Below are 11,635 nucleotides of genomic sequence, written 5' to 3'. Positions count from 1 at the left end.
TTAGAGATAGGGTGAGGAGCTCGGTCACCCGGGAGGAGCTCAGAGTAGAACTGCTGCTCCTCCACATCGAGAGGACCCGGCTGAGGTGGCTCGGGCATCTGTTTCGGATGCCTCCTGGGCGCCTTCCTAGGGAGGTGTTTCGGGCATGTCCCACCGGGAGGAGGCCCCGGGGAAGACCCAGGACACGCTGGAGGGACTATGTCTCTCGGCTGGCCTGGGAACGCCTCGGTATTCCCCCGGAGGAGCTGGAGGAAGTGTCTGGGGAGAGGGAAGTCTGGGCATCTTTGCTTGGACTGCTGCCCCCGCGACCTGGCCCCGGATAAGCGGAAGAAAATGGATGGATGGATGGATGGACAAATTAGTCATACCATAACATAGGCCTACACCGGCAAAGCCAAATACTGGAGCGTTTCTTTAAGTCGCTACTCTCAAACAGTGAAAACAGAAACCTGAGTAGGATGATTTCATTCATTTATTTATTTTATTGGCTCACTGAATTATAAACATCTTATTAAGTTTCAATACTATAACTTAAGTGTTGTTTCATTGTATTTGTGTTTCAGCTTCTGGTTGCTGGTAACCCATGTATGCATGTTCATGTTCTTTGCTTTTTGTGTTAAGGACATTATCTTTCCAGCAATAGACTTAGTACGTTATAACTTTAACCTTTTATAAACAAGTCAGTAGAACTAGCATGGGTTATATCAAGAACATGTTGTTTGTTGCTTGCGCAGCCACACGCAAACACCGCACGGGTTAAAGCTGGCGAGAAGCACGGATATAAGGTGGTTTTTATACCTGAGTGCTGGTTTGTCGTCTGCCTCAGAGATGTAGAGGTCTTGCAGATACATGTGCCTGTGAATGTCTCCATCCTGTAAAAAGCACCCACGTGCAGCGTGTTACAAAAGGCAGATAACTGATGTTACATGCTTCAGCTAAGTAACGGTCAGTCGGTTCCGTTACATTACCTCAAACAGCTCGTGGTCCCTGTGCAGGTGGATGAGCTGCGGGGTGAAGCTGAACGGGTTTACCTCCTCACACTCGCTATGCCCGAGCTTGTGTGTGCCTCCTCTCGAACAGTCTTCTTCACGGCTTTTTATTAAAACATCTCCCTCCGTCAGTCGTAGCACGTGAGGCTGCTGCATTGTTTCCATAGGTTTTCATACTCCCCTGATTGTAATGTTATCTAAATAAAACATTACAGCAGCAGCAGTTTTCTGTTTTGGTTCACATTGTCACTGAATGACGACGTCATCAAATATAGGGTCCTTTACGGGAATGCGTCACCGTCGCCGCCATGTTGGGACGGTAATGCGGCGCTACCTAATGAATGTATGCATATGAAGGCTGTATATCCAGTAGGCCTATTACATCGATCTGTATCAGTGGCAGTAGCCCAAAATTATTATTTTTTCTGTCACAGGTGCATGCTACATTTATAAATCAATCTAAATATTCTCTGTATTACTATGGAAAAGCAGACAATATGAAAACATAACAAGTGTCTAACTACTGCGTTATTTGACCAATAGGTGGCGACACAAACATAGAGGTTAAAGTGGATTGTTATACTATGTTCTGTTATAACATGTTCATGTAAATTAACGCTATTCTTCCGCCCAGTTAAACGTGCCCTACTTGCAGCTGCACTTCAGTGCTAAACTGTCTTACAGCTGTTAAATAAATAGTGTCATCTGTAAGTGGTAGGCTAAATGGGGAAGTGGGTAAGCTAGGCTAAGATCCTATTGTAATAAAGGAAAATAACGTTTGAAAGAAAAATAAGTTCTTTGGCGCTTCACGTAAACCTAACCTCATTAACCTTTGAAAATAACCTTTTTAAAGTGAACTGCAAACTAAACTTTTACACGTTTGGAGGCGAACTCATCCATTACATTGCATACAATGCTCTCTGTAAAATAATGTTTGTAACTTAATTTAATTTCACTCAATTCGTCACACATTAAATAGATATTCAATCTGTGAAAGCAAATGTAACTTTTTACGGGGTCTGCTTATGATTCACGGTTTCCTCGTCTCAAATGGTCACTTTCAGGATATTACACAGCAGCGAGGGGCGGAGAGCTGAAGATCCTCAGTATTTCTCTCAGACAGCAAATCACACAATGACAGAGTCCGTCCGGTAGAGCAACATGCTATATTCTGGATACTTTATATGGATTTTCTTCTCCTCATGGGGTAGGTTACTACTTTTTCTTTCTTTCTTTCTTTCTTTCTTTCTTTTGTCTCATTAAATGTCCCTCCTTGCAGGAATAATTGCAGGCAGTGTGAGGACTCTACCTCATGTGATGAAGTACCAAACAGTGGTACCTCAGAAGCTAAAGGAGTCATCACTCATTAATGGTGCTTCCACACAGGTAACACACACTGCACTGTAACATTTATTCAGTCGGTTTATTGAAAAATCATTTGTAACCTGTCAAAGGATGCCTGAAGGTATCTTCTGCTGTGTGTGTATAGATATACCCAGATGTACTCCAGTACTCCTTGACAATTGCAGAGAAAAACTACACACTACATCTGGAAAGGAACAAGTAAGAAAAGAAAGATTTTTCTTTATTAGGTTACTCAGCAGGGTCCATACATAATGTACCTTCTTTTTGATCTGTTAGTATTATTGATATAAAAACGTTATTCTTTTCAGAGGTCTGGTCGGGAAGAACTTCTCTGTGACTCACTATTCTGATCAGGGCGCCCAAGTTACAACTACTTCAGACCTTAGGGTATGCATCTTTGCCTTCTTTCACTAAAATTAAGCAATTCATTACCATTTACTGTCATAACAAGCTCTATTCTTAAATTAATACGTTTATGTAGTGTTCTTTTTGGGAGTTGATACTGTTGTAAGTTAAATAAAAATTTAGATCGTAAGCCCTTTTGAGTGTGTATAGGTATAGCAGCCTATAAATCAGGCATGGCTTTTTCTATTTGAATTACTAAATTAATCAGAAACATGGGTGATTCAGAGGTGTGAAACCAGATTAGTCTATATACAGTAGTACCAAATGGTTTTAATGAGTTAAGTTCGAATATCCTGCACCACAGTATACCCACCCAGTTTCAGTGGTTTTGGTACATTGTCTTCTTGTGCTGGGTGTTCGTTTGTCCTCTTTGATATCAGTTTAAAAGACTCCCAGGTCTGAACGGTTAAATATAACAGACATGAATTTTTAAATGCAAATCTTCCACAGAAAGGTTTGCTCTTGAAATCTGACCTACACTTATGGCTACATTATTTCCAAAATACAAGTTTTAATACTCATATTTTTACCAGTCATGTTTTTATAAGACTGTGGAACACAAATAAGACACACAGAGTTGTTAAATTCATATTTTACAATCTGTTCCTATGGATCCCAGTGATCTTCATCACCTTCATCGACTAAATGTATGTTATGCAGTACATGCCAACAGTTTCTTATTTCAAGATATCATGATAAACTTTTAATCTTTTTTGTAATTTCTCAACTACAAAGTTCCTCATTACAAGAGGTGGCACCAACCAACTTATGAGTCTTATGTGGAAGCAGAATTGACATATAAGGTCTCTCTAATTGTGACACTCATAACATGTCTTATTCTCACATTTTGATACTGTGATAGAGATATTTGGAAAACCAAAGTGTGAGTTGAAATCTCTCCATTTATTGTCTGACAAATGATGGATGTCTGTTCAGGTTCACTGCTACTACCATGGACACATTGTGGGTGTCGAGGACTCCTCTGTCAGCGTGGGACTGTGTTCAGGAATAAAGTGAGTAACATCAGATGTAAATTTATCTCATCCTGTGTCTCTAATTACAAAACTGCTATTGTTTGCCGGAATGGAGTGCCAAATTGGATTAAGCCTATGATGATTTGGACCTGCTTTGACACATGACCAGTATGTGTAATCCAAAGAGACAGTTCCTCAGCATTAATTTCCTCTTTGAGGACTTCATGGAGTGCAGACTTCTCTAATTAAAGCTGCCTTCTGCCCGCTATAAGACACTCTAACATCAATATGATTTATTATTATAAAAAGACCATCTTATGCTTAGTTAAATTGAGATCTTTTTGAGAATTAGATATATAGACAAAGTGTTTGCTTCTGTCCACTCTGAAGTCCCTATTTTGCACTGCAGGGGGTTTGTGCAAGTCCAGGACCAGATGTATCTTATTGAACCTCTGTCTGGGGCTGAGGTGGGACAGCAGAACCACAGACAGAGCTCTGACACTCACAATGACGAGGGTCTTCACGCTGTTTACAACTACAACCACCTGAGGAGGAAGAGGAGCTCCTGTTCCCATGGAAACACGACCACTTTCTATGATCACGGAGCTCGTCCGTCTGGACTGTTCCAGCTTGGCAGTCTGGTAAAGACACAGCGTGGACACATACAGAAATACACTATGGTTTGAAGCATTCAGCCTAGATCTTTGGACTGAAACTACCAACATCCAGTATTTTGTGCATTCTCACAAAAAAGAAGCAAGGTGATATGCAGTAAAACACTACTGTTAATTGTTAATGATTACAATACACAGTTCTATGTCATAATAATTCTGTATCTACATCACATTTATGCTAAAAAGAACAAATCCTTTCCCCTTAAAATCATACAACATGAGAGTTTAGTAGAATTAACAGAGATAAAATGAAAGGGATGAAGCAAGGGGAACATGGTGAAACAACACCATGAAAAGAAGGAAGAGATCCATGTTAACACATTTGGAAACTCGACCAGTGCCTGTCAGCTTTAATGTGCAAACATCATTTTGCATATTTTAATAAATAATGTGTTCTTTTGCATCAAAATAATTTGCAGGCTCATCGTAATGCTCCTTTTATTGCTACAATACAGTGCACTCATGCTTTACAAGTATTAAAATAATCAGTTATTGTGGTTCACCCACACTTGTTTAATATTGTTAATATCTTTTTCCTTTTTTTGTTATTCAGAAAAGCAGAGCCCAGACCAAAGATCACACCGTAAAACCCAGGACAGTGGAGCTGGTTCTGGTGGTCGACTACACGGAGGTTTGACTTTCCTATCACTGACTACTCTGTGTGTTATTGCAGATGATCAGTCATCATTATCAATAATTTTCATCTTGAAGTGGAATGATTATGTTTTATATCTGAGATGTGGTTGATTGTATTGCTAATGTTAATGACGATTGTGTTTTAGTATAAGAAGTTTGGCAGTAAGAAGACAGTGGAGGCCAGACTTCTTGAAATAGCAAACCATGTAGACAAGGTAAGTGTGTTTCTTTGGAGTCTGTCAGTTAAAAAGCCTCAGTCCTGTCATGTTTTTGCTCCCACTGGCTCTGGGGAAAAATAACAGAGACTGCAAAATAAGGGCATTCTAAAGTTCAAATGAGTGCAAAAATCTTAATTTTGTGTAATGTATGCAGTTTCCTTTCTGGACTAGTAAGAACCTATTTTTACCAGTAATTTAGTAATTTAGTTTATTTTCATTGGCTGCAGATAGCACTTACAGTTTTCTCACAATGCAGCACAGCCACGTGTCCAGCACTTTGTCAGACTTCACTTTCAATGTGGATTAAATGCAAGAAATCTGTCCTGATACTATTTGTTCCTTTACTGACTGGAATCTGACCAGGAAGGAAAAGTTCTCTCACTGTGAAGATCTAACTTTAACTGTGAATCTTCACACCAAAGCTGAAGATTTTCACACATATCACACAAATCTCTTTGCATACTCTGAAAGAGTAGAGACAACATGAATGTATCATCAGCCAGCGTCAGTGGTTTCCTGTGATGGCATTAGTTGGTTCTATGTGTTGGACTCGTTCACAGTCGCACAGTGATATAGAATATTTACCTGACAATTCATTCAGGTTTATGGTAATTTCCAGTTTGTGCTAAGATGCTGCTGTGTTTCAGCTGTATCGGTCAGTGGGTGTTCGTGTGATGCTGGTCGGTCTGGATATCTGGTCATACAGAGATCAGATACAGGTCAGCAGTAATCCTGAGCTCACCCTTGGTCGTTTCCTCGAATGGCGTCAGCGGAATCTGTTGCCAAGGACCAAACACGACAATGCACAGTTCATCACGTAAGACGCAGCCGCCTTCAACTTCCAATTTAAAAATCACTCAAAGCTGTCTTAAGCTGTCTGGGCTGCTGTCTAAACATTTAACTGTTTGTTCATTCAGAGGTGTGGATTTTGAGGGCTCTACTGTGGGCCTAGCAAACACCAATGCAATGTGCACCTCAAACTCTGGAGCTGTCAATGAGGTAAGTATGTTTTTTTTTTTTTGCTTCATAAATGTATACATGTGAAATTTAGTGTAAAAATATATAAATATAGAAATGAATGTAAAACAAAAGGGAATTATAATTATATTTTGTCTCCTATACACACAGGATCATAACAATAACCCAATTGGAGTGGCCTCCACTATTGCACATGAGATGGGTCACAACCTGGGCTTGTCCCATGATTCTGAAAACTGTGTCTGTGGCTCCTTAATATCGAAAAAAGGCTGCATCATGGCTGAGAGTGTAGGGTAAGCTCAGGTTCTTTCCTCCAAATCTGCCATTCTTAAGCACAAAGCAGAGCTAATACCAACCTTTTCTTTACATCTTGTTATCACTTCTTCTAGCCTTGTGTATCCGCAGACGTTCAGCAGCTGCAGTCATCAGCAGCTCAGCAGGTTCCTGGAGGAGGTGAACCCTGCCTGTCTGCTGGATATTCCTTCTACTGATCGGATCTTTGGAGGGCCAGTGTGTGGAAATGCCTTTCTAGAACCTGGAGAGGAGTGTGATTGTGGCACCGCTGAGGTTTGTGCATGTTGCGTTCACAGAGGGTGCATACATACAATCATATAAACAAAGCCCACAAAGGAGACTTGATCATAATGTTTTGCATACCACTGCCTGCCTCATAGGAATGCAAGAATCCCTGCTGCAATGCCACCACCTGCAAACTTAACGCAGGAGCCCAGTGTGCAGCGGGAGAGTGCTGCCAAAACTGCCAAGTAAGTAATACTCACTGTGTCATCTCTAGATGAGTGGAGTCACACTGATAGTAACTGTGCTACCATATAGCTAGACTCTGTCTGACTGTGCAGTCTGGCAGGTTATGCATGAGAGTATTTGGTACATCACCATCTGTGTTTCTCTCCACTCTGCAGTTGAAACCGACAGGCAGCGTCTGTCGACCAAAGACAGGAGAGTGTGACCTGGCAGAATACTGTACTGGCTTCTCTGCTTCCTGCCCTATTGACGCCTACACCCAAAACGGCCTGCCGTGCAGCCGTGGAAAAGGATACTGCTACAACGGACAGTGTCCTTCACGGCAGGAACACTGCAAGAAACTCTGGGGTCCAGGTAAAACACCAGTGGATTACTGTGTGGTTCAAATGTGCTTTGATTCAGATGCATTGAGACTTAGATCTGTTTGTTATTATTTTGGACAGATGCTGAAGTGGCTGCAGATGCTTGTTTCTACCTGCATGGAAACTGCAGAAAGAAGACCCTGTTTAGCCAGCGGTGTTCCAGTAGGTATGTAATCAAAAGCCAAAACTGCACTAGAAGAGCCATATTCAGAGGTGGATCTAGAAAATTTTGGACGGGGTGGCCAGACTGGGGCACAGACTCAAAGAGGGGTGGCACATTTGAAATACGTGTAAAAAGTAAATTAAATCCATTGTTCTGTGAAATAATAAACCATACATTATTAAGGAATCAAAATGTTTATTTTGTTTAAAAATGAGAGACAACCTTGGCTGCGCTCCTTATTTTTCCCAGCCAGGAGGAACAGTAGTTCCTCCCCAATGAGACAAATCATGCCAAATACCCAAAACATCACAATCAGAGAAATGAATGCAAATATCATGCTGCATGCATGATATATGATGAAATTAATTTGACCAGTATCAGTTATAATCTTGTTGGTTTTTGTGATCATTGCTTTGTGGTTTCTGGTTACAGCGATCAATCCTGTGGGACACTTTTCTGCTCTGGAGGCTGGGATTTTCCTGTGACATCCAGGAAGCTCTTCTACAAAGTAGGAAATGGAGACATATGTAATGAAGCAACTATGAACCCTGAGGATAACTACCCTGCAGATCTGACCATGGTACCTACTGGAACCAAGTGTGGCAACAATATGGTAAGAAAACTGAAGTTGCTGTTGACAGTTACTGTGAACAGAATCTGTGAACCCGTTGTCCTTACAATATCTTTATGTGTCTTTCAGGTCTGCTATGATCATCGGTGTCAAGACATCAAAAGCATAAAAGTGTACGGAAAAAATGACTGTTCTGCAAAGTGCAACAACCATGGGGTAAGAAATTTTTTAACCTCAACAATTGGGAGCTCTTTAGATGCATGATGGCGTAACTGACTGTGAGTGTCATCACTGGCAGGTTTGTAACCATGAGAGTAAGTGTCACTGTGACCCTGGCTGGGCGCCACCTTTCTGCAATGTACAGCAGTCAGAGCTGCCTCAAGGTACTGTTCATTTCATGTTTGTCCATCCTCACATGTAAGCGTTGATAGTGCATGACCTTTTAATGACAAAGATTACACATGACTGTTTGTCTTTTGCTCTTATGCTTTTTTCACCAATATTTAATTCTTGAAATAGACTTGTCATTGACTCTCAAACAATTGTGCTCTGTTCTGATGAACACAAACAGGTTTAATTTAATTCTCCTATTAAGTCTGTACAGATGCAGTAAATGATGTTACAGTGAATTTGCTTCCTGAGCAGTTGATGATTACTATATTACATGTTCATCCAATCAGTGGTGTGTTTGTGTGTGTGCAGCGGCAGGTTTGGCAGTGTTTACTGTGTCACTGGTGGTTGGCTTACTTCTGCTGATGGTACTGGGTATCGGGAGTTTTATGTACTGCATCAGAAAAAGGCGACCTCCAAAGAGGTACAGTAAGAAGTTATTCTTTCTGTTGGTCTCAGATCACTTCTCTGTGTATATGAAGCCAAACAGACAAAACCTTGTATGTTGTCCACCTTTAATAGCAGCTGTGTTGATTTCTTTATAGACACCTCCAATCTACCTCAGGACAATCCAACCCCTTGTTTCGGTCAAGCAGTACACGAGGCAGCCCTCGTCTCGGGACCACACATATCAGTCAGCCTACATTTGTGGCGTCTTCAGCCCCTCAAGCCTGTAAACTTCTGTTCTCTGCTACTGCCCGACCACATGGCGGAGCGCTGAAGCCCAGTAGGGCAGCTCCTGAGGTGAGCTTTATAGCTACTGTACCAAAGTGTAGTGATTAACTGGTGCAAATTTGAAGCTACAGAAACCGTAAGTATGTGAAGTGTTCATGTGTCCCTAAACCACACCGACTACCAGTGAATTCCATGGGTTTTTGTAACTAAGCTACAGAACCAGTCAGGGTTATGGTTAAATAATCATCATCTTCCAGCTTTTTCCTTGTACTTATCTCTGGTTTTTTCCACTTACAGCCACCTAAGAAAGTGCCAGCTGTATCTCAGCCATCAATGATTCAAAAGGTAATCTGATCTAGTGTGTTGTCTTTATTTAAATGTAACATTATTTAACATGAGTTCTTGGTTTTTATGTGTCTACTGTATTTCAGTCAGTAAATAAATGTTTTTCTTTAGGTTGTAAGGCCATTCATGCAGCCACCAACTGTTCCAGTCAAGCCAGTTTATACTGAGGTAAAACTGCATACATAATGTTTCTTATTGTCTTTTTAAAGACAGTGATTGTTTGATTTGTTAAGTAATGCATTAATTTTTGTATTTCTTTTGTCAGGCCAAGCCACTACCTCCATCCAGACCTCTGCCACCACTTGCAACAAAACCAGTAAGTGCCATTGTAAGTCACTTAACCCAGGACTTTCACATTATTTTCATTTTATTTAACTGCTCTTGTCATTGCCACTCATTTGAAATGCAAACATCTGCTTTCTAAGATGATGAAACCAAAGCCTCCATTGCCTCCAGTGAAGCCGAAGCCCTTTTCAACCCTGTCTTCACTGCCACATACACAGCTGGTATGTATTTAGACAACAGCCAGAGACAAATGGACTTTCCTCATGTTTTTCATAGCATTCACATTTATTAAGGCGTCTGTGGTTTGGGGCATTGTCCCAACATAGCAGTGTAATGAACAAGCAGCGATTCACTGTTAGTAAGGGAGTAAGAACATAAACTTGTCCTGGCCACTAATGAATGGCTACGAGGCAGATGTGGTGAGATAATAATCAACACATAAAGACAGAGCTCGTAGAAAGAAAACTGCAGCTGTGCTAAAGAAGCCTACATACAAAGTATGTGTGCTCACAGTGTTTGTTTTTCTAGTTAGGGAGAGTTGCCCTGATGCCCCCCAACAAGCCCAGATGACAGAGAGAATAATTCAACCTGGGGTAAACATCGAAACTGGACAATCTGTCATTCCACATAGAAGGACCTAGAAGATCCTCTCAGGAGACACTCGTCTGGTTTAAAGTGGAAACAAGATCCACACAAGGATCAGCAACAATAAGCAACAGAACTTTCTTGTCAGTTATGGTCCTCCTGAGGATTACCACTGTCTGTGTCTTGCTTAAGCCCGCAGTGTGCTGATGAATACATAAAGATTGACACAGTGAACCTCTGTGCTTTTTTAAATGACAAATGGCTATGCTGCCATGATGTTTTTTGATTTTTGTAAGGGAAATGTCTCTCTGCCTTGATCCTGGGATATGTGAACACTTTTCAATGCAACTGCACTATCAATGCTGTAACTGTTTTATTGTTACTATTCCCTCATATGATTTTGGTACTGCTTTATAAAATTAAAATAATAATAATATTGTTGAAGGATTTTAAAATGTGGCATCAACACAGACACTTTACTGATTTTTAAATTAACCACAAAAATTGACTTTTTCATGAACTTTGTTGTATTAACCTATGCATGCTTGACTTTTTGGGACTGAACTATTAAATGTGACTATTTTGTTATGTGTGTTTACCTGATACATGCTGATTGCAATTCTGCAAGGGATTTAATTTTGCAATTTCTATGAAGCAGACATGATCACACAGTTTTTGTTTAATGCAGTGACTGTGGTCTTTCCTGGTAGTGACGATCCTGCCATGAGTTTGTCCTGGAAAAGTACAGTGGGTACGGAAAGTATTCAGACCCCTTAAATTTTTCACTCTTTGTTATATTGCAGCCATATGCTAAAATCATTTAAGTTCATTTTTTTCCTCATTAATGTACACACAGCACCCCATATTGACAGAAAAACACAGAATTTTTGACATTTTTGCAGATTTATTAAAAAAGAAAAACTGAAATATCACATGGTCATAAGTATTCAGACCCTTTGCTCAGTATTTAGTAGAAGCACCCTTTTGAGCTAATACAGCCATGAGTCTTTTTGGGAATGATGCAACAAGTTTTCACACCTGCATTTGGGGATCCTCTGCCATTCCTCCTTGCAGATCCTCTCCAGTGCTGTCAGGTTGGATGGTAAACGTTGGTGGACAGCCATTTTCAGGTCTCTCCAGAGATGCTCAATGGGGTTTAAGTCAGGGCTCTGGCGGGACCATTCAAGAACAGTCACAGAGTTGTTGTAAAGCCACTCCTTCATTATTTTAGCTGTGTACTTAGGGTCATTGTCTTGTT

General features: G+C 40.7%; 2 protein-coding genes across 4 annotated transcripts in view; one reads left to right on the top strand and one right to left on the bottom strand.

The window, feature by feature from the left end:
• Positions 1–1,273, bottom strand: part of znf511 (zinc finger protein 511) — a 4,553-nt gene extending 3,280 nt beyond the window's left edge. For both annotated transcript variants that reach the window (XM_020601680.1, XM_020601681.1), the window contains exons 1-2: positions 969–1,273; positions 799–872 (exon numbers count right to left, since the gene is read on the bottom strand). In XM_020601680.1, the coding sequence (XP_020457336.1) occupies positions 799–872; positions 969–1,154 (260 nt within the window). In that variant the 5' untranslated portion in view covers positions 1,155–1,273. The remainder of the gene's footprint in view (positions 1–798; positions 873–968) is intronic.
• Positions 1,274–2,084: 811 nt separating this feature from the next.
• On the top strand, positions 2,085–10,965 carry adam8a (ADAM metallopeptidase domain 8a). 2 transcript variants are annotated; one of them, XM_020601679.1, is made up of 25 exons: positions 2,085–2,196; positions 2,269–2,375; positions 2,479–2,552; positions 2,663–2,741; positions 3,696–3,772; positions 4,143–4,374; positions 4,961–5,038; positions 5,190–5,258; positions 5,909–6,078; positions 6,179–6,260; positions 6,390–6,532; positions 6,629–6,806; positions 6,914–7,003; positions 7,160–7,355; positions 7,445–7,529; positions 7,959–8,139; positions 8,227–8,313; positions 8,396–8,480; positions 8,800–8,911; positions 9,033–9,231; positions 9,460–9,507; positions 9,619–9,675; positions 9,773–9,823; positions 9,933–10,013; positions 10,321–10,965. In XM_020601679.1, the coding sequence occupies exons 1-25, from the start codon at positions 2,151–2,153 to the stop codon at positions 10,360–10,362; spliced, it is 2,649 nt and encodes an 882-aa protein (XP_020457335.1). In that variant the 5' UTR covers positions 2,085–2,150; the 3' UTR covers positions 10,363–10,965. The 2 variants fall into 2 exon arrangements, with proteins under 2 accessions (XP_020457335.1, XP_020457334.1); XM_020601678.1 differs by having other exon boundaries at positions 9,773–9,835.
• The last annotated feature ends 670 nt before the right edge of the window (positions 10,966–11,635 follow it).

The sequence above is a fragment of the Monopterus albus genome, unplaced genomic scaffold (genome assembly GCF_001952655.1).
Source record: "Monopterus albus unplaced genomic scaffold, M_albus_1.0 scaffold52.1, whole genome shotgun sequence".
NCBI classification, from domain to species: Eukaryota; Metazoa; Chordata; class Actinopteri; order Synbranchiformes; family Synbranchidae; genus Monopterus; species Monopterus albus.
This window is presented reverse-complemented; position numbering and strand designations above follow the sequence as displayed.